The sequence below is a fragment of the Anastrepha ludens genome, chromosome 3, assembly GCF_028408465.1.
Source record: "Anastrepha ludens isolate Willacy chromosome 3, idAnaLude1.1, whole genome shotgun sequence".
NCBI lineage: Eukaryota > Metazoa > Arthropoda > Insecta > Diptera > Tephritidae > Anastrepha > Anastrepha ludens.
Genome location: NC_071499.1, coordinates 6,479,102 through 6,501,640, shown reverse-complemented (window position 1 = coordinate 6,501,640; position 22,539 = coordinate 6,479,102). Strand labels below are relative to the sequence as shown.

Sequence of the window (22,539 nt, the reverse complement as noted above, 5' to 3'; positions counted from 1 at the left end):
GAAATTTTTTTATACACTAAGTGGTGTTATTTTGAGTTGTCTCTATTTAACTGAAAAAATAACACGTAACTTAAACAAACTTAAACAAACCGTTTGGTTGTAAACAGGCACAATTCAAAATGTTACACTTTATGTGACACAAATTTGTTCAAACACTTGGAGACAACTTAAAATGTAACTCTTTAGTTGAGACAAAAGAAGTCATTCTGAAAACAAAGAGAGAGTCATAACGGTTTTTTTAACGAAAGACTAGACAAACCACTGAACGATTTTTTCAGTGGGTAGAGATGACCACTGTACATTGTTTTCTTGCAAAAAACTAAAATTTGGAAATTTTGAGTTGTTACACTTTAACGTAACAAGTGCGATATCAAGAAAAAATCACCAACACACACACACATTAATTAACACCAGCGTTTGAATATATTCTAATTGCCTCTTTGGCACGATATTCTGCTTCCCCTGTCTATATTTAAGACGCTGAGTGAGGCCGTTACTTTCTCATCCTTTGTTATGACTTTGTTTGGTTTAATATTGCATATTTATGTGGGCACTTGTACAAATGTAAAAAAGTTGAAATTGAAACAGTTAAATCGGCGACTTAAGTTCTAGCAATCGGCTTATTGATATCGAGCAGAAAGCACTTTCTCATTTTTTATATGTAATTAGCAACTTGAGCTAAAATTGCAAAGCGACAACTTTTTCGCGCCGTTTCGCTAATAACTTTAAAATAGGCTCACAGAAAATAGGCTGGAGGCCCATATGTAGAGATAAGGTAATCGCCAAGGAATGCATCTGCAAAACATGTGACACTGCCCCCCTGGTAATGTTGAAGCATTGCCAACGGGCCTTATTTGCAGCTTACGCTCAACTATGTTACAGTTTAAATGCTCGAATTCACCTTGCTAGCAAAAGAGAAAATGTTATGTTAACAGTAATAGCACAATGGACAATGTAGACATTTTTATATGATACTTTCCGGCGCTTTCGGAGCCAACAGAAGCAATACAGGAATTGCTAATTAAGTTGTGTGTGCGACAACTTTTATACCGAGAACTAATTTTCTTCTTCTGTAATTAAATAATTAACGCGTACGTTTCTGTTGGGTGGTTTGCCGAGCTCCTCCTTCTAGCGAACCAAAGCATGGCACTTACACGTGACCCATTTTAAATAAAATTACGTACAGCGCATTGATGGCTAGCTGTTGTCAGCAAATCTCAAATGCAAGCAATTGTCAGCTCTTTGAGCTTACAGAGGAAATGACCGATATCCTTCAAACTTAGCAGAGCTCTTAATTGCCAATAAGTCCTTAGCAGAAATATTCTATAAGAATATTCCAGACTATGTGCACATATTTTCGTCCTCAAAATAATATTTATACTGGCCCACATTGTCGCTGGCAGCGGTTCTGCTGAAATATGCACCGCTTATGACCACAAACCCCACAAAACAGCAAATTTTTGAGTAGCCGATGAGTTGCTTGTGACCTAAATTCGCACCAAATGCGACTAATTTGCTTTCGCTCAGAGCCAGTCAGCCAGAAGTGAACAATATCACAGAAGCGCATAAACTAGGCAAACGGCTCTGTTCACATTTTTAACCGAACACTGATTTTGGAAATAAATTTCCACAATTTGTAACCGCACTGCGAGTGTAAGTCCCTAAATAATGAAATGTCAAGCCATGCTGAGCAAAAAGGTGTTTCAACTTGTCAAATTAACTGTCGCAGCGTCAACACAAGCATGAATATGAGAACAATAACAGTAAATGGCAACAATAAGAACAAAACATAATCACTCATAGCAAAAATATGATTCCATGTGCGTAGAGTGAGACTTTAATAGGTTGTGTACTTGTCATCATCCTGCTGAATGACGAGACAATCCCTTGAACATACAAATACATTTACATGTGTATGCGTGTACTTATGTGTACTTTCGGGTGTAATAAGTGTGAAAATCTGCACACATTTGCAAGAGCAAAAACCAGTTTGAGTGCAATCATAAATAAAATACGAGTACAGTACGACAAATAATGGCAAATGCCAAAAACAATGGCTTTGCGGGACTGCTGGCAACATTATGACAAATTGCGCATGTGAATCCTTTCTGGCACATGATCTGCATATTTAAACAAAAGCATGCAAAAACAAAAGCAGAAAAACACCTGCTAGCAACGACACTCCCGCTGATATCAGTTTATATGAATAAATATTTTTATGATTTTAGTGACAATTAATGTCTACAGCGTTGTAAACCACACGGGCAACATTTGTTGGCGGCATTAACACAACAATGGCGGTTGTCATTCATTTCGGACATTTTTCTGAGTTAAGCCACTTAAAGTAGCGGCCGTCGGCACTCCCCAACACATGCACACGTGCACGCATCACTTGATATTGTCATGCCTTTTTAGTCCTTTTTTGTTAAATGAGATTTCGGCGAAGCGTTGGAATTAGTTGGATGGTGGCAAAGTCTCGTATAAAAGAGCTTTTATCCTTCAGTTTGCTAAGATAAGTCAGCTCTCTATACGGAATAATTAAATCAGGGCACCGCAGCCGAATAGATTTATGCGTGACTGCCATACGGTAGGGCCCGAATTCGATAACCACTGTGAGAAGGAAACAACAAATTATTGAAAAGGTTTTACTTAATAACAGTCGCCCCTCGGTGGGGAATGGCAAACCTCCAAGTGTATGTTCTTAAGCTTTTACTCAGGGCTGATTTTACTTATACATACTTATAGGACCCGATCAAGGATCACAACCCGTTACTGGATTAAGGCCGACTGTAACAAGTCTCTCCAGGCGTCTCTGCTTTACGCGCCTTCTCCGATTTGTTAAACCAAGCGATGATGGAGATCCCTCGACTCGGTCGTTTCGTCGCAGGATGGTTCCGGATGGTGTAGAAGTGTACGCAAGCGAGGAAAGTCCTTGATCCCCATTAACTTGGGAGTGACCAGGACGATTCTTCTGCATACGATCCAAGCAGCTCACAACTTCCGGGCTCCGCCCAAGTATCCTCTGAATAGCTTCCAATCATCCGTTTGAGAGCGAGCTAAAGTCACAAGGTGAAGCAACTCAGAATATCTGGTTGTGCGCAGAGTTTGGGACCCGCCACATAAAAACACCGATTCCAGTGAAAACCAACAGCAAAGCCTCATACCTGATCTACTGCTCTATAATCGTTGAAGTCTTACCCTGAAAGCTGCTGTATTAAAATATCAACCGAACCTCCTTTAACCCTGCATACAAGCTCTGAGCTATCTCTATAAATATCTGAACTAACAGACCGAGCATTTCATTGCCACTGTCACTCTCTTTTGTTTAAATTTTTTAATAATATATATTATTGTAAAATCACCTTTAGGGGCCGCTACTAGACATAAGCAATTTATGTTCCTAGCAGGAGGGCTGCATAATTTTATGGCGCTAAAATATTTCTTGATTTCAAGAGCCTATCAGTATATCCTTCTCTCTCTCTGTTAAGCGGAGTGTAGCAAGGGCGGCCAGCTGACGCCCTACAACTAGTAGAAGCAGGATAGTTTAAAAAACGTTCGGTTAATCATTTAGCTACCTGTGCGCTTCATTTAATCAGATCGTACTAAATCTTTGCAAATCCCTCTTTGCCGGAGATCCGTCGGGAAATTTTGGCTTAGCACCCACTTTTTGCCCATGGTTCTTTTATAAGTATAGAATAACGCCCACACATTTAGCTTTGTTCGCGCAGCATTTAGCATATCAGGATACTGATTGACAATGTCACTTTCATTTCATCTTAAAAATTATTAGGTACACTTTCTACGAGGTGACGCTCAAACTGCAACGAGTGGACCACTTTGATGTTGTTTCGCAAATTGGGGGACCTACGGTTTCAAGCCGACTCCGAACGGCAGTTATTTTTAATGAGGACCTTTTTCATGGCAGAAATACACTCGGAGGTTTGCCATAGACTGCCGAGGGTCGACCGCTATTAGAACAAACTTTTTCTTTATTTTGATCTTCCACTGAAATTCGAACCTACGTTCTCTCTGAATTCCGAATGGCAGTCAGGTACCAACCCATTCGGCTACGGCGGTCGCCCATCTATGGTAACTAGCATTAACTGTCTTTTAGTTGGCCCTTCCTGTACGCAATCTCTAGGTACTCGATCCTGGATTATTTTAATATTTGTGCGAGGATGTGTGTTTTTGGCTTTAGGTTTTGGGCTCCGGTTGCCAATCTGACTAGAGCTGTAGGAGCTGCTATTGACATATTTAATATGTTCTTCCGTCACCACACGTAAGAGCTGCACCCAATAAAAGCAGTTGCGACATGCCGTTAACCTCACTTTTTATCACTTATTCTGGTGATTGCTAGATCCCCTTCCCATGTTAGCCGTTCGAAACGCTGCCCGCTCTCCACCACTTGGAGATATCAATTAGGAATTTTCCATCGACGGCATTTCCCAGACTATACGGAGCTTGAAAGACTAGCAGTATTTTTTTACGCCCTTGTCTGGTCGACTTGTTGGTCGGCGAAAGGTATTTAATATCTCCCCTACCCACCCAGAGAGGGATCTCCTATCCGCCACCTGGGGACGCGCCCTGTAGAGGTTGCGGCAACCGTTTACTTTGATTTCCAAAATTTATTTAAAAAACCAATGGAGTTTTTTTTAAATCTCTTTATTCGCAAGCTCACGGAAGCATCTCAAAAACCAACCTACTCCGAGTCGAACTAGACGACGTCATATCAGGTCATAAAAGATTATTTGAATACTCCCTTTAGCGCAAAACAGCTTCCATTTTCTTGAGTTCTCATTGCGACACTGAAGTTTTTTTAAGCTAAGACAATTATAGACCCTTTGTCAATTTTAAGGGTGCTGCCTTATACTGGCGCTCAGGTTATTAGAATTGAAATTTCAGCTCGCACATTCGTTTGAAACTATTTTCGTAGTCCTATCGTAATTTCTCTAATCAATGCTTTAATTGTTTCACCTCACTCATTTTCTGCATAATTATCCAGCTTGTGTTGCACTTAACAAATATCGACCAATTCCGTTCCAGTTACGAGCGTTGCATGTTGCATGTTGCTTATTCAACTTTATTACTCTTCCACAGTCTCACGTTGCGATTACACGTACACACTACACGATACCACAACAGCAGCACCACCCGGCATCCTATAATTGCATGTCCATACACCGCTATCCTCCTCCATCCGCTTGCAGCATTTCCGTTCTAAATTTTAAAATGTATTTAAAATATTTTTTTATTTAGATTTATTTCTATTCCAACCGAATCACGCACCTGAGCTGAGTGCATTTTTAGCGCTTGTGTAAGACTGTTTGCATGCAACCTCGTCGTAAATTATCGCAAATTATATACTTTAGTCGTGCAACAACACTACCACAAATGCGTGCGAAATTTAATAAGCTCAACATTTTCTCTCACTCTCTTCCATTCGCTTTTCGCTATTCGTGGTAATTATCGACGCCGTCGCCTTTTACCCGCCAGCAGGTGCGTTCCGCTTCGTTTGATGAAATGCAATTAGAGTCGCAACGTGTCTCGTCCCAACTCCTCAAGCAGCAATCATCGTCATCGACAGATGAACGTTCACTGGACACGGGTCTGTTGCAGGTGCCGCAGGCCACACACACGCAACGTTCGCATTCCTTTGACTCGGCGGCGGCTTCCGCGGGCAGTGATGATTCGGGTACATTCTTGGAAGTGCCGCGCCGTGGCAAGGCGCGTCGTAGCTCGTCAACAAAAACGCCACCACCCTGCATACACTGCTTGTATTTGGAGGAATACTTGAAGCAGCAGAAAGCGGAGCAAATCTACATTGCTGCCGATCGATGTGAATCGAGTTCATTCACCTACGGCTACAGCAGTTCCGATGATGATACTGACAACGATGGCGCCAGTGTTGCCGCCGACGACGACGTTGTGGAGGAAGACGAAGAGGATGAGGAGGATGCGGCCACTGGCGATGGCACTGAAACAGGCGGCGGCTCGTATGAGTACGATGATGCGGCTTTGGAAATGGACATCAGACTGGGTGGGCTTAGCACTGGCAGCAGCATTGAGGAGTCACGTGCGCGTCTGCCACGTCAAATGCGTCGCCACACTATAGGCAGCTCTGTGACCACCTCCGAGGATGAGGGACTCGACGAATCCGAACATGATTCCCCACATTTCGGTAATACGCTGCTGCCACCTTTGCCGACAACGCCATGTGGCATCACATTCACGCTCTCGCCCACGAACGGCGATTGCCCACCCTTTCCGTATGCCTTCCCCATCGACCCTGGCTCACCACCACCCTCACCATCTATTTCGTTCTCGGTTTGCGATAGCCCAATGTTGGAATTGCCACCACCACCGCCTATATCGCCACTTGAATTGCTGCCCCATTCGCCCATTTTCGATTTGCCGCTGCCACCACCACCTGGATTTAGCGGTGGTTTGAGTGCAGCTGGTGGAGATGATACGGCTGAGGTGCCGCCTTCGCCTACCGCCATGCGTCCTCGACGTCGCTCTATTTCTCGGCAGGAGGCTATTTTTGTGGAGCCAACAGGCAATTCGCTGGAGAATGTGTCACAGGGAGAAGATTTGAAATCATCGGTTGAGGCGGTGGATTCAGTGGATGAGGCATCCACAATAGCTACTTGCGGCTCGCCGACAGCAGCCAAACATGCGCTGGTTGTACGTGATATTTACCTAACTGTACCTGATTTGAAGCGCGACCGTGCAGCCTCCGTCGATTCGTGCTTTTCGAAAATGTCGTCGGCCGGCAAGACAGAAGAGCTCCAGCCAAGCGAGGATGGTTGCTTTCTCACCGTACCGAATATAAATGCCACGCGTTCGCGTTCCGTAGACATTGTGCTGCCGACGGATGAGCAGGCACGCTACAAAGCGCTCGCCATGACAGGCGTTTGCAGAGATGGGTATGTAGCGATGTTGTTGTTGTCTATTATTGTTCAGTTGGTTGATTGTCAAGTGTAAGTTTTCTTTGAGCTCAGTTTCCTTTTTGTATAATGAACACATTTTTTATTCATAACTTCTATTAGTTCGATTATTTATTGAATTAATTGGTTTTGTTGTCACATTTAAATTTTTGCATTATAAATTTTGACTAACTTTAAATCAAGTAACGAAGTTAATCAATATAATATTATGTGAACTATTCAACCAATAATGATCAGAATTTAAAATTAGGAAAAACATGAGGGGCCCACTTCTATTTAAAGAATTTTGCCTTTTAATGAAAAGAGCTCTGCTTCAGTCTAAATATACCAGGTGTTCACCAAAAGCTGTAAATCTCGAATTTTGGCTTAGCTCTGCCGTCTGTAATAGGTTTGTACATTGGATGGATAACATGGATTTTTGGTTTCTTTTTGTAAGAACATGAAAGTGTAGTAAGTGATTTATGAAAACACAAGCAGATACTAGAAAGCTTCGAACGAAAATAAAGGGTGACCAATTTAGAGATATGGGATTTTAAATTTAAATAAAAAAAAGGAAATTCGAAATGACTAGGCAATCTTTATTATTTTGGTGGTGAATAGTTCAATATTTTATTTATTTACGACATTTATTATTAACAAATAATCCCTTTGAAATGATGGCCACAACTACGCCGTAATTTGGCCATCCGTAAACAGTTTTGAATGACTCGCTGTTGGACTGCTGTCAGTATCTCGTGAATAACTTTAGTAATGTTGGCTTCCAATGCCTCCATGCAAGCTGGATTATCCACAAAGCATTTCGACTTTACGTACGCCCACGAATAAAAATCCAAAAGTGGGATATCACACCATCTTAGGTGCCAATTCACTGGTGATGAGAGAAAAATTGCTCACCGAAACGATGACGCAGTAAATCTATTGTTTCATGTGCTGTAGGGGAAGTAGCGCCTCCGCCGTCTGAAACCAAAATTTTGTGGAGATTATCGGCTTCGAATTCCGGCATCAAAAAAGTCGTTTATCATGACGCGATAGCGTTCTTCTTCTTCTTAATTGGTGCGATAACCGCTTACGCGATTTTGGCCGAGGTTAACAAAGCGCGCCAGTCCTTTCTTTCTCCTTCTAACGGGAGCCAGTTGGATACGCGACAGCGTTCGTCTTTCATTATTACATTGGCGCCAGCCTCGTCTTTGAAGAAATATGGGGCGATGATTACTTCAGCCCGTAGGCCGTGCCAAATGGCTTGGAGTTGCTCTTCAGCCCATATATGGCAATTTTCTTTAATTTTGCTTTCAGCCAAAAATGGGTCTCATAGCTGAACAAAATTCCTGGCGTGAGTGCGCGATGAACACTTTTTACAGATCGTCGATTTTTCTTGTGGTTTAAGTCTTTTCATGATGAAAAGTCAATGAATACTGAAAAAATTATATATTTAGTTTGACAGTAGTCACGCGTGCTCTGCCAAAAACCCCCTATTGGAAAGAGTATCTCCAATCTGATCACCCTTTATTTAATATAAGTAATAGGACTATCAATAAGTTCGTGCGGTTTTTTTTCGAAATTTGAAACTTTATTGACGTAAAATGGTTACAAATTTAATATTCAAAATATTGTCCATCGCTTACTACTACTTTTTCCCATCTTTCTGGCAATTCACGGATTCCCTTTGTGAAAAATTCGGTCGGTTTTGCCGCAATCCACGAATCGATCCATTTTTTGACTTCATCGTAATTACGGAAGTGCTGGTCAGCCAGGCCATGTTGCATCGATCGGAAGAGATAGTAATCGGATGGCGCAAGGTCTGGACTATACGGCGGGTGGGGTTGGACATCCCATTTGAGCGTTTCTAAGTATGTTTTGACCACTTGTGCAACATGTGGCCGAGCATTGTCATGTTGCAAAATAACTTTGTCGTGTCTATCGGCGTATTGCGGCCGTTTTTCTCGCAGTGCTCGGCTCAAACGCATCAATTGTCGTCGGTAGACATCCCCCGTAATCGTTTCATTCGGTTTCAGTAGCTCATAATACACAACACCCAGCTGGTCCCACCAGATACACAGCATAACCTTCAGGCCATGAATATTCTGCGCCGACGTCGATGTTGAAGCATGGCCAGGGTATCCATACGTTGCCCGACGTTTTGGATTGTCGTAATGGACCCACTTTTCATCGCCAGTCACAATTCGATGCAAAAAACCCTTTCTTTTGTGCCGTTGAAGCAGTTGTTCGCATGCCATAAAACGGCGTTCAACGTCTCTTGGCTTCAATTCATACGGCACCCAATGGCCTACCTTTCGGATCATTCCCATGGCTTTTAAACGTTTGGAAATGGTTGATTGATCAACTCCCAAAGTTTTTGCAACCTCTTCTTGCGTTTGAGCCGGATCTTGATCGAGCAATTCCTCCAATTCGGTATCCATGAACTTTGGCGGCGCACACTCGCGTTCTTCGTCTTCCAAGCCAAAATCACCACTTTTAAAGCGTGCAAACCACTTCTGGCACGTTCGCTCAGATAGAGCATGCTCACCATAAACTTTCACCAAGATACGATGACTTTCGGCTGCTTTTTTCTTCATATTAAAATAATGAAGAAGAATTCCCCGCAAAAACACATTATTTGGCACGAAATTCGACATTTTCAAGTGTGGTAAAAATATTGTTGTTTACGCTTCAAATAAAAAACTTATACTGACGTTTGTGCCTTACGACAGTAGCTCTCCAATGAATGTTTGGAAATGTGGATCGATGGAATAATAATCAAGTTACGCCATCTGTTGTAAAACCGCACGAACTTATTGATAGTCCTATTAAAAATAAATGTAATTTTTAAGCAAAATCCTTTCTGGTCAGTTCTCAAGTTAATTCTAGGGCATAATGGAGGCCTGCATATATTCAATAAACATTAGTAAATTTGTAGTCTAAAAATACAGTTGGATGGCCTGCCTTTATTTGACCCCTATTATAGCAGTTATCTGTCGTTGGAGTGGGTGAGTTCACCACTAAGTAGAGGTAGCTGGGAAGCTTCTGCATACCCTTTTTAAAATTTATACAAAATACACAAAAATATATAAAAGTATATTTGCATACCCATTTGAAGCATGTATCAATCAGCACGAACCTAAGTGCCATAAATGGGCACATCTTGTTTTGCAAATATATTTATTAGGGTGGGTCAGCTTTTTTTCGACATTTTTCTTAACAGATTCGGATTTTGGATTATAAAGGGTGGTTAAGTTTCAAGGGCCGGTGTTGATTTTGAATAAAATACAATTTTTTTAGGAAATTATTGTCATTTCCCTTTATAAGGATAATATTGGTATGACTCAATTACGTATAGCCGCGACCTCGGCGGCACACCTCCATCCGATGGGCCAAATTTTCGATGACGATGAGGCATAATTGAGGTTCTATGCCGTTAATGTACCGAATTATCTCATCCTTTAGTCCTTGAATTGTTGTTGGCTTATCGACGTACACCTTTTTTCTCAAATAACCCCAAAGAAAGAAGTCCAACGGTGTCAAATCACATGATCTTGGCGGCCAATTGACATCCCCGCGACGTGAGATTATTCGGCCATCAAATTTTTCGCGCAAAAGAGCCATTGTTTCGTTAGCTGTGTGACAAGTGGAACCGTCCTGTTAAAACCACATATCGTCCACATCCATATCTTCCAATTCGGGCCATAAAAAGTTCGTTATCATCTGGCGATCTGACCGGCCTTATTTTGGAAAAAATACGGCCCAATGATGCCGCGGCCCATAAACCGCACCGAGCAGTCACTTTTTCGGCAATCACTCTTGGATTATCATTCGCCCAAATGCGGCAATTCTGCTTATTGACGAATCCACTGAGGTGAAAATGTGCATCATCACTGAAGGCGAAGTGCGCGATATGCATTTTGATTTGAACGCCCGTTTTACATAATAAGCTTGAATAACTTTAACACGTTGCTCGATTGTGTATCTTTCCATGGTTCAAATTGAGTTAGTCTGAAATTGAAAAATGTCAAATGAAATGCAGAAAAAGCTTGACGTTTAGGTGTGGTTCACATTCAATATCGGCCCTTAAAGTGTAACCACCCTTTACATGAAATTCAAGGCAAAAATTCTACTAAAGCCAATTAATTTTAAAGCTTTAATTTAAAAAATACTTTTGATTCGTTTTGCTCTGACGAGTATACTTGACATAAACAGTTAAGAGGCTAATTATCATTTTACAGTTAATAACTTTTTTGCAATTATTTTAGTTTATGATCCATTCCATGACATTTTTTTTAATCATAAGTTTTTTTTCAATTATTTTGGTTTGAGATCTCTTTTACTTAATGCAGAAGGTAATTTTTTTCTACTCTCTATCTTCATTACCGTAACTCCCTCCCAGGTTTGATATGAATTAAAGGTTGTTTCTTTTAAAATTTGGGGACCCAAAATTGACTTCGTCTATCTATGCTCTAATGGAGTTTTCAATTGAATGTTTTTATTTTTATTTTATTTTTCTGAATCTTGCGACATCGTTCCATACAATTGGACCCACCCTAATATAAGTATATATATCTGCATATATATTTCAGAAAAAAGTATAGAACGAAGATCTTCATTCATTTCAATATTTCTGCTTTCGCTTTCCATTTCTCATACCACAAATATGGAAATTTTTAATACTGACCCTACTTAACCCTACTTGACCCTTTACATCGCACCATACAATTTCTTCAACTATTTATTATTATATTTTTTTCTTGTTTTTGTGTTTTTTATGTTTGCCCCAGTACTTGACACTGACATCGACTTTTACCCCTCTAACAGTAATCTCGCCACAACTATATGGTGTGATACATTTGTATGTATTTCGCGTTAATTCATTTGCACACACTTATTTCTATATTTGTGAGTATTTTTTTTTGTGGCGCATAAAACCAGCTTATCGCATTATACATGGAAACGACAGAGTTTGTTTAAGGATTGTAATTATTATTGCAAAGCTCTTTGGGGTCAGCTTTATGGGTCACTGCTGACTTATTTACTATGTATTTTATATGAATGAATGGTGAACTGCGAATGATCGAAACTTTTTCGTCTGAGTCAGAAAAGTATTCATTTGAAATTGAAAACAACAAAAAATGTTTGCAGTAGGATTAGCAAAAATGGGTTGCGCATTTGTACTATATTTATATATACTCACATGCACCCTCGGCCCATATTTTCTTTTCTACTTAAGGGGCAGAAATTGCAAAAAAGTTATATGGTTCTGCTTGAAAAATGAAAATAAAATACGCAAAGGTCTAAGTTGGGAAAATGTATGAAAGCCTCCATTTGAGTTTCGGTTCACTGAAAACTTTAAACGCATTTTGCTCGAAACTAAAGGATGACTAAATAACTTTAATAGTTATAGTTCTCCTATTCATTGTGTGTCTGAAACTGTGAAAATATTACCTTATCAAAATATTTATTAAAGTAGTAAGGTTTGCCTTTTCATTACACATTATTTTAGACCTGCCAAATGTTTTAAAATTATTAACAAATGTAATCAAAATTTGTGCCTTCTTTGTGAAGGCAGATGCCAATGACGAGTATCATCTTTGACTCAGCGCCTATGGAAATAAACAAAATTGCCATTACACTGCGTTACAAAAACGAACTTTTTTAACACACTTTTATTAGGTCAGGTTGTATGTATGTATGTACATATGTATGTAACGGAATCTTTGAGCTTAATTTTCACTGGCTTCTAAAAATCTGATCGACTTGGAATTTTGCACACCTATCAACGACCGATGACAATGCTATATTTTGATACAAGTTTTCCATTATCCTTATTAGGATTGCCAGGATTAATATTTTCTTTTTTTTACCTGCGGGCAAAAAGTAAGGTGAATTTGGTTGTAAAATGAAAAATCTTTATTTCTTCTTGTAAATCAATTTCATCCCCTTCAAAACAATCCCCTCTCGATGAAATACACTTATGCCAACGATTTTTTCAATCCCCGAAACATGCCAAATAGTCCACTTCCGGTATACCCATCAGCACCTTCTTCGATTCAGCTTTTATCTCCTCAATCGACTCGAAACGCGTTCCCCGGAGTGGTCTCTTGAGTTTTGGGAATAGCCAGAAGTCACACGGAGCCAAATCAGGCGAATACGGTGGTTGCGGAACGATATGCGTGGAATTTTTGACGAAATGGTCACGAAGAACGAGTGCAGTGTGAGACGGTGCATTATCGTGATGCAAAAACCAAGAGTTCTTGGCCCATAATTCTGGTCTTTTTAGATGAATTGCTTCACGTAAACGACGCATAACGCTCAAATAATATTCCTTATTAACAGTTTGGCCAGGTGGAAAGAATTCATAGTGCACCACACTACGAAAATCGAAAAAAAACTGGCCAATGGAGTGGGGTAGCCGTTTCTCAGGCTCCCTCCACGAAGTAAGTTCTTCATCCCGATTACTTCTTTATCACGGCCGATAACTGCATAGCTTTAGACTCACAGTCGATAAGAAAGGAATTAAATAATATATAGTACGAATATATCGAATCATTAATTCACTGACTGCAATGATAACAATAATTTTCATTCATAATAAAAAATAGTTTAAAAAAAACTAAAAAACACGCTTTTTTGCTAATTGCCATGGCAATAAAAGCGTGTTTTTTAGTTTTTTAAACTATTTTTTGTTTCTGTCCAATGAACCAAATATACTTTTTCGGAAAGGGGAGAAAAAATAAAAATACACGTGTATCGGCGATTTTCACGTCAGAATTTTTTTTTTATGTATAAAATATAGAGCTTGTAGTCCGCCTGTGTGAAAAACTTTGGATCAATTTTTAACCCTTTTTCCGTGATCCAATCGAGCTGAGTTTCTGCACGCAGACTCGTGGAAATGTTTTTATTATGTAAAATTAAAAAAAAAAAAATTTTATCAATTCTCAGATTTTCTTGAATTTTTTTTTTCTAAAAAAAAAAATTTATTTTCTAAATTTTCGGCATAACTTAAAGGGACTCCAAATTTTTAAACAACTTATTAACCTTTAATTTACGGGAAGGAAATTTGTCAAAGAGAACCGCCGAACTCTTTGCATCACGCTTTAAGCAGTGGAATATAGTAGCGGCTGATTTTAAAATAACAGCCGCTCGTGATCGACGTAGCAGTTTCCATATGACGAATTTTTTAAATTGCACGAAGATCGGGAAAAAAACCTGGCTTATGGTTGTGATATTGATTCGATGTTTGAAAAAATTGGTTACCCTCATATTTCAGAGGAGTGGCGACTTTTCATCGATGCATCGGTCAACAGCCTTAAAGTAGTGCTGCTTCATATCGGTAACAAACATCCAGCTGTCCCGCTCGCATATGCCACCAACCTCAAAGAAACATACGAAGGCATGGAATTAATATTACAGCTGATAAACTACCAAGAGCATAATTGGAAAATATGCTGCGATCTAAAAGTGTTCGGATTACTCATGGGTGTTAAGCGTGGATTTCCAACCCACCAGTGCTTTTTGTGTACATGGGAAGGTCGCAAAAGAGACCAGCATTACACTGAATTTAAGTGGAAGTCGCGAACATGCTACAAAGTAGGCGTAGAAAGTATAGAAAATCTACCATTAGTGCAGCCATCTCAAATCATTTTGCCATCACTACACATTAAGCTCGGTGTCGTATCAAATTTTGTTAAAAAACTGGATCGTGAGGGCGAGGCGATTGCAAGTTTGCGCAATATTTTTCCGAAACTGAGCAGCGCGAAGATTCATGCAGGTATTTTTTTTACGAAGGCTTTTAGTAACTTTATTTTTTTAACGATGTGTACAATTTAAGGTATTTTCAGTGGTCCGCAGATAAAAAAATAGTTGCAAGTTATGAATTTTCATCAAAATTGAATGCTATCAAACAACGTGCATGGAAAGGCACAGTGGCCGTTATTGAGCAGTTTCTTGGCAACAAACGAGCTGACAATTATAAAAATATTGTTGCAGAAATGATTTCGGCATATGGCGAAATGGGCATATCAATGTCGCTAAAGATTCATTTCCTTCACAATCATTTAGATTGTTTCTCTGGTGATTTAGGAGCTTGTAGCGATGAACATGGCGGAAGGTTCCATTAGGACACTGCGGCTATTGAAAAGCGCTTTAAAGGACAAGACATTACGCATATGCTTGGCGAATACTGTTGGTCTATTTGTCGCGATACTGACACAAATGCTTACAAACGCAAAAATAAAAGGCCTAAGTTTCTTTAAAAGCATTAAAGTTTTTAATTAACAATTTTTAATTTTAATATAATAAAATTAATAAAAAACTTCGGGGTTTTATATCTCTATTGTAATGCGGAGTGAAATACCTTTCTTTTGATACCCACATCGGCATATCTCATGCAATTTTTTTTTTAATTTCGAACAGGTGGCAACCCTGTGAAACATTGTCAGTGGCGAGTCTGGTGAAAAGTCTAGAAATGTGATACACTATATGTGTGCCCAATTTCATTCAAATCCGTTAAGCTAATCCTGAGATCGTGTGGCTATACAGATATGCATAGAAGAATTGCTCGTTTAAAGTTATAAAATACAAAAAAAAAAAACTGCGACGTGCACATTAAAATCGCCGATACACGTGTATTTTTATTTTTTATCCCCTTTCCGAAAAAGTATATTTGTTTCATAGGACAGAATGTGTGTTATTGGACACAGTCCACAAATGTTCGATCAGGCATCAATGCAAGCATAAAGAGTGGCAATTTGTTGCGGTGCCTATTGGGGCTGGATTATTAGACTCAATCTATTATTGGTTTTGAAATGAGGAGCGAGGCACTATTGCCGTCAATGGTTCTTGGTAACCGACTTTCTGTGACCAAAATGCGATTACACCAAATATATATCCGAGCTGTAGCCCCAACAAAGCGGCGCTACATGCCACACAAATGACGCAACTCTCGAAGTTGTGAAGGCACGATGTACAGAATGCAGAGGTGTGGCTAATATACGACCGCTAACCGGCTCATTGTGATTTGAAAGAAATCAGCTGATTAGCTGGCGTAACCAAGGGCATGACAGTTGTGCTCACAATTTTGCTGCGGACTGCCAAACCTGGTAAACTATCGCGCCTGGTGTGACAAGATAATTTGACGACGGCGTGTGCTCATCAATTCTCCTCCGCTATTATGCGACTTAACAGCAATCGATTATTATATTATTTTCTCTGAAGCTATGTCAAGTCCTATATTTACTCTAACAAGCCAACTACTTTGGACGAGCTGGAGACTCTTTTGTTTTCCTTGTTCACTCCTCTCGGGAGCATAGGGCATCGGCAAGAGGCTTAGGAACAGCACCTTCTTACTGCTTTGAGCGCCATCTGTGTTTCACATTTCTCTGGCAAAAGGATCACACAGATGGTAGAAGGTTTAGCTAAATTTGGTGTGCCAGCACTATTACCGCTGTTGCCCGCTTTCTCTTACTGGCGCCACTGATGCAATGTGTAACAAAGTGGTTTTCTTTGGTTTTTTTTTTTGCTTGTCTTAGCAGCCACAATGCAAATAATGCGCTGACTATTGTGCGAGCGTAAGGATGGAAAGAAATGAGATTTTTTTCACCGAAACAGGGCTTCTTTCCTAAATTTAGAAAAGTGCGAGGAGCGTGCTTTACGTGGGATTCGAACCCACAACCTTTGAGATGACAGGCTAGTGCACTTAGGCTAGACTACTGAAATTGGAGACTCTTACTATTGGCAAAATAACGCCTCACATAACTGGACCGAGTCATCAGTAGTTGAACGGACGTGTGAAGCCGGTGAAAGAAATATTTATATAACTTAAGTCATTCACAATAATTTTGACTTATGTCTTTCTCAAGCTGAAAAGATTTCCTACAATATCAATCATATCGTTGAATGCGTCGATGTTCCGCATTACGTATTTACATTTCCAGGGATTTATTCACGCATCCTCACGTATTTTAAAAAAGCGCGACTCTATAGCAAGGGATAAGTTCTTTGAACTTTTTTTGAAATAAAAATTGGCATGCCCTTCTTGCATGTGAAGGCCCTCGCCTCATTTGAAGTGGTGTTTTTTGGGTGTTTGTTTGAAAGCGTATAAAACGGAAAAGAAAAAAGATTTTTTTATTTTTGTTCTCAGTATTTTATTTTTTAATTCATTGTTAAAAAATAAAAACCTTTTTTGGACCATACGAGGTTCGTTCAAAAAGTTGTCAGTAGTCAAAAAATGGTCTTCCAAAAATAGGCGACACGGATTCCGGGACACACAGATGTCTGAACTCAAAAACACAAAAAGGTTCTTGTTGAGCAGGAGTGTTGTTATCGTGCGAACCACAATCTTCAAACAAAAAAAAACAAGAATTTGACAAAATGGCGGACGTTCAAAGATGAAAAACCGTTTTTTGACATTTTTTTTGATGTAAAGGTTCAGAAAAAATACTAAAAAATTTACTTTTCGAATGATCGTAGTTCACATGATAACGACATCAATTCTACGATATTTAAATTTTATTTAATCAAAATCGGTTCCGTAAAACCGGCTATATCTGTAAAAAGGTAGTGAAAAATTTAAAATTGGTCGATGTAAACCATTGAAAAGCTTTATGTTATTTTATGAATGGTACTCAATTATTTATATTTTTAACTTAGCCGTTCCCGTGGATTTGCCACATATACACATATATACATATATATATATAATTGGCGCGTACACCCTTTTTGGGTGTTTGGCCGAGCTCCTCCTCCTATTTGTGGTGTGCGTCTTGATGTTATTCCACGAATGGAGGGACCTACAGTTTCAAGCCGACTCCGAACGACAGATATTTTTATGAGGAGGTTTTCCATGGCAAAAATACACTCGGAGGTTTGCCATTGCCTGCCAAGGGGCGGCCGCTATTAGAAAAATCTTTTTCTTAATTTTGGCGTTTCACCGAGAGTCGAACCGACGTTCTCTTTGTGAATTCCGAATGGTAGTCACGCACCAACCCATTCGGCTACGACGGTCATTAAATTAGGTACCTCCACGTTTATACCAGAAATGCAGGTTCTGTAAAATAAAAATAACAGGTATTCAGTTGTATCTGGTGTTTATTTCATAGATTAATGTTTCCTTCCCGATTGGTGTCTTTTAATCTCGTCAAATGTTTTCAATGGGGATTAGGTCGGATGACTGGCTTGACCAATCTACAATCAAAAATTTACCACCATCGTATTTGACTTTTTTTTGTGCGAATTTTTTGTTTTTTGTTTTATTGCTTCAATACCCTCTGGTTCTCATCATGGCTTGTGCCCTTGATCAAAACTTTTCCTCTTCCTTAAATTTGTTTGTTTCAACAGCGTAACTTTATGAACTATACCTACCAGGCAGGTTCATGTTCATCAATCGATGCCGTTCAATACTTGCTGATGCTACGTTGCTTTATTCAGCTGAAATGGCCTCTTATGACTTACAAGGATCCCTCTTGGCGAGAGTCACAATTAAATTATCAGTAGTGGAAGTCGTTTTCTTTCTTCCACCACGTCGATCTGTGGATTTTTTTAGCTTAAGCGCATTTAGAACAACATTTTTTTAACATCCAAGTGACTCCCTTATTTTCTGTTTCGGACTCATTCCAGGAAAGCAAAATTTCGATAGGCATCGGAAGAACATCACTCTTCCGATCTGGCCCGTTGCCGATCTCGAAGTCCATTGCCGAAAAATTATATACGCAAACTTTTTCGCCTGGTTCGAATGAAGTGCCGCACGACTTTACCCAATATTTGCTCCTCATTTTGGCTTTTGCGACATGAACAAACTTAACTAAATTTTTAAGCAAAAGTTTTCATTTCTCTGCTTGTGAGTAATTTTTCTTTTGAATTTACTCTAAAGAAAAAAAATGTGTATTAACTAAACCAATATGACTGACCCTGGGTGAACATTAGACATCTTACAACACCTTTAGTTATCGCTTATTACTAAACAAAATTATTATTATTAGCAAAATGATTAAACTCCTTTCAAAATGTTTTCATTTAATTTCTGATTTATACTGAAGCCTACAAATAAACCAATTTTTAAGTGGCAGATACCTGTAAACGGCCATATTTTCCCTGATTTTTATTAAAATTATTTAAAATAAAGACGTCAATATATTTTTTTCAAAATTGGCATACAGTTAATTTATACATTAATATAATATAAACTTTTTTTTTTGTATTTTAATCATATAAAATGGGGGATGTACACTCAATTCTTCCAGAAAGATCGCAGCGGGGCTTCTCAATCGGCGGGCATCAGTGACCTAACCACAAAAAACCAAACATTTGTTGTTTATTAATGTCATAATTTCTATATGCATTAAATAAAAATGGAAAAAAATTCGTCACCTTAAACGAATTGGATCATTTCACGCGGCATCGTTCGCTACCAGCAACAGCCGTTTTTTATTACTCATTTATTTTGCGCAACTAAATGGCTTATTTATGTAAAAATATAAATTGCTTTGAAATGCCGAAGTCGATGACATTTCTATGTGACCACAATTTTTTGAAAAAATAAGCTGTGTGCTATTTCAAGCCGCTTAACGCCTCAAAGTGTGCGTGTAGCATTTTATGGTTGACATAACATAAGTTCGTGTTGTTGTTGTGGTCAGCATGTGGCTATGTATGTGTGAGGTTACATAAAACTGTTGAAGTGTGAACTCTGTAGTGAAAGCAAAATTTCACACTTCTGTTTTTTTTTTTTTTGCTTTTTTGTGGCCTCCACAGCATTAACACATCCTCGTTTATAATCTCTTGTGGGTGCACACACTCATCCCTACCCACACATATGTACTCACTTGTGTCCATTTCCCGTTTTGTACTTTGCCTGCACTTTTGACCCTTTGCTCATAGAACGGCGGCAAAAGTTAATATTTTCGACCTTTTCGCCTCTTTAACGCCACATGCCAAAATAACAAATGACTTTGGTGCTTTAGCTTTGGCTTGAACCTCGGCTTGTTTACAACTTTTTGGAACTGAAATGGCTGTCAGACACTTTTAACTACTTTAATAATGGACATGCGATACGCAAGGGCCACATTGCACATTTCAGCTTAAAATTACACTTTTCTACTTTAAATTAAGCCATCAAAACAAAACTGGCGAAGCATTGAACAGGAAACACACAGCCATACATATTTAGCTACCTTCAATGTGTAAGCGTTGATGAACCATTGGCACGTGCAACAAGCTCGTTATCATATTTAAAGCAAATCAGTTTGAACAAATTTCCAATCCCCCCATCGCCCAAATGCCGACAGAGAGCAGTGGCGTGTGGCAGCTGTGGGACCCGTTTTCCACGAAAAAAAAAGAAAAAACTCAATTCGTTTGAAGTTGCTATTTTGGAAATGGAAATGAGAATGGGAGTGGGAGTGCTAGTGCGAGTGCGAGGCAAGTATCCGAAACACATTTTAATGTAAATAATTCTGTGAATGATGGCAACGAGTTTCGGAATTACCAGTATAATACGCACATAATTGATGTAGTATATGCCCGTTAATATGTAGGCTACAATAACATGGCGCATGCTGTTGGCTTTGATGCTGCTGCTGCTAATATCCGCTGATGACGATGATAATGGGAAACGTGAAAGTAGATAATTAGAATGATTCAATTGCTGAGCGTGCGAGTGCTTGTGAACGCGCGCATGTGTATGTATGTGTGCCTGCGTGCGTGCCCGGCTGTGCGTAACAGACGCTCCCGTTGCGTTGACTGCCAATTTGTATTGAATTTCATCACACATTGGCTGCCTGGGGCTGGTCACTGCAGGAAAAACCCAAACTAGTGAAATAAATGTCTGGTTCAGAGCTGGTACGATTTTGGCAATTACGTTGTGCGCGATTAGCAACATCTACCTCCAGAGTGTGACAGTGAAAAGTAAATGAAAATAATCGTTCTCCACAAAGAGGCTATGTAGACGTGTGCGCTGCAATAAGTTGTTTGTTCGAGAGGGACTGGGGAGTTATAAGGTGGGCACTTCAAGTTCAATAAATGTTAATGTTTAATGTTATAGATATTAAATGTGTATAGGTGCAGGAAAGTCAAAATGTGGACAATTGTGTTTTTTTTTTTTTTTAAATAATACGCGACTTGCTTCGATGTATGTAAAGTTGCAACTTTCTAGTTTATATTATAGATAATCGATGGTAAAAAATTGCATCACGATCAAAACCAAAAGGTAAATGTGTGCCTCTATTTCCACGCCCATTAAAGCCATGTTAGCAAAATTCCATGTAGATACGAATTCTACCTTCTTCTTCCTCTTAATTGGCGTGATAACCGCTTACGCGATTTTGGCCGAGTTTAACAAAGCCCACCAGTCGTTTCTTTTTCGTGCTAACAGGCGCCAGTTAGACACACCTTATGAAGCCAAGTCCTCCACCTGATCTTTCCAACGCAGAGGAGGCCTTCCTCTTCCTCTGCTGTCACCGGCTGGGACCGCATCGAATACTTTCAGAGCCGAAGCCTTTTTTACCAAATTTTACCTTGGAATCAGCAAATCTGCCAGCAAGGGCAATTTTGTGTTTTTAGCTTCATTGAGTCACTACACCAAGATTTTAGGCTATACCCATTGGAAAATTGGCACATCCTCTATAAGCTACCAGTAATCTTTCCGAAATAGATATCTCACATACATACTTGGCCATAAATTTCACTATCAGTGTCCTCAAGAATTCAATATATGCATGTAAAGGGTCTTTCGAAAGTGGCGCCTAGTTCTCAGTAGTAAAAAATTCCTTGACGGTACCTTTTTTATGCCACATTTGACATTTGGCAAGTAGACAGATGTACAATTTTAACGATGGATACTTAACGTTAGAACATTTGAATTGATTCTATATTGATTCTAAATGGGTGATATTAGGTTACCTCACCGAAAGTACTGAAAGTATTTAGGTACCTGAGCTGAATCGATTTGAAAGGACTTATTTATTTTACCATAGAGATTTTTAATGTTATATTTGACTCTTTTTGGAAGACAGGTTTAAGGAAAACGTGAATAACTCATCCAAATATGAACAATTTAGACTTCTGAGCTATCACTGGAGAGGTATTTTCTCATAATTTGTACTTCATTATCTTTATTCTGTGGATGAAATTTTGAAACAGTTTTCGCAAACCTTTCAAGCATAAATCCTTTAATCATCTGAGGTGTTTTCTGAAAAAATTATTTTTGAAGACTAATTTTATTTATACACAACTTAATTTTTGGAGTTACCTTAAAATCGGTCAAGTTTAATATTCTTCCTTAATATTTTGGCGGAAGTCTTCAAATACCTTTCATTATTCCGATGGTTGGTTAGAGTGGTGATTACCAACCTCGTTACCAACTTGTTTAACAGTTATTTACAGCAAGGCTATATCCAGTCTGTGCGGTTTAGGAACCTTAATAGGCTGTTGACGTCTAAGCCAGACTGTTGCTCGAGACTCTCGAACAGCGGTTAACATTCTGTCCTTTCATAGGGCAGGGCATTCACAGAGGAAATGGAAGATTGTTTCCTTTTTCTCCGGTTGTTTACAACTGTGACAGTATTTGTTGTGAGGGCTGCCCATTTTGGCGGCTTGTTCTCCGATAGACCAGAAGCCA

General features: G+C 39.3%; 1 protein-coding gene across 1 annotated transcript in view; it reads left to right on the top strand.

Annotated features, from left to right (window-relative positions):
• Nucleotides 1-22,539, top strand: part of LOC128856437 (eye-specific diacylglycerol kinase-like) — a 42,739-nt gene that overhangs the window by 2,200 nt on the left and 18,000 nt on the right. Inside the window, exon 2 of the mRNA XM_054091740.1 lies at nucleotides 5,494-6,926. Within this exon, the coding sequence (XP_053947715.1) occupies nucleotides 5,494-6,926 (1,433 nt within the window). The remainder of the gene's footprint in view (nucleotides 1-5,493; nucleotides 6,927-22,539) is intronic.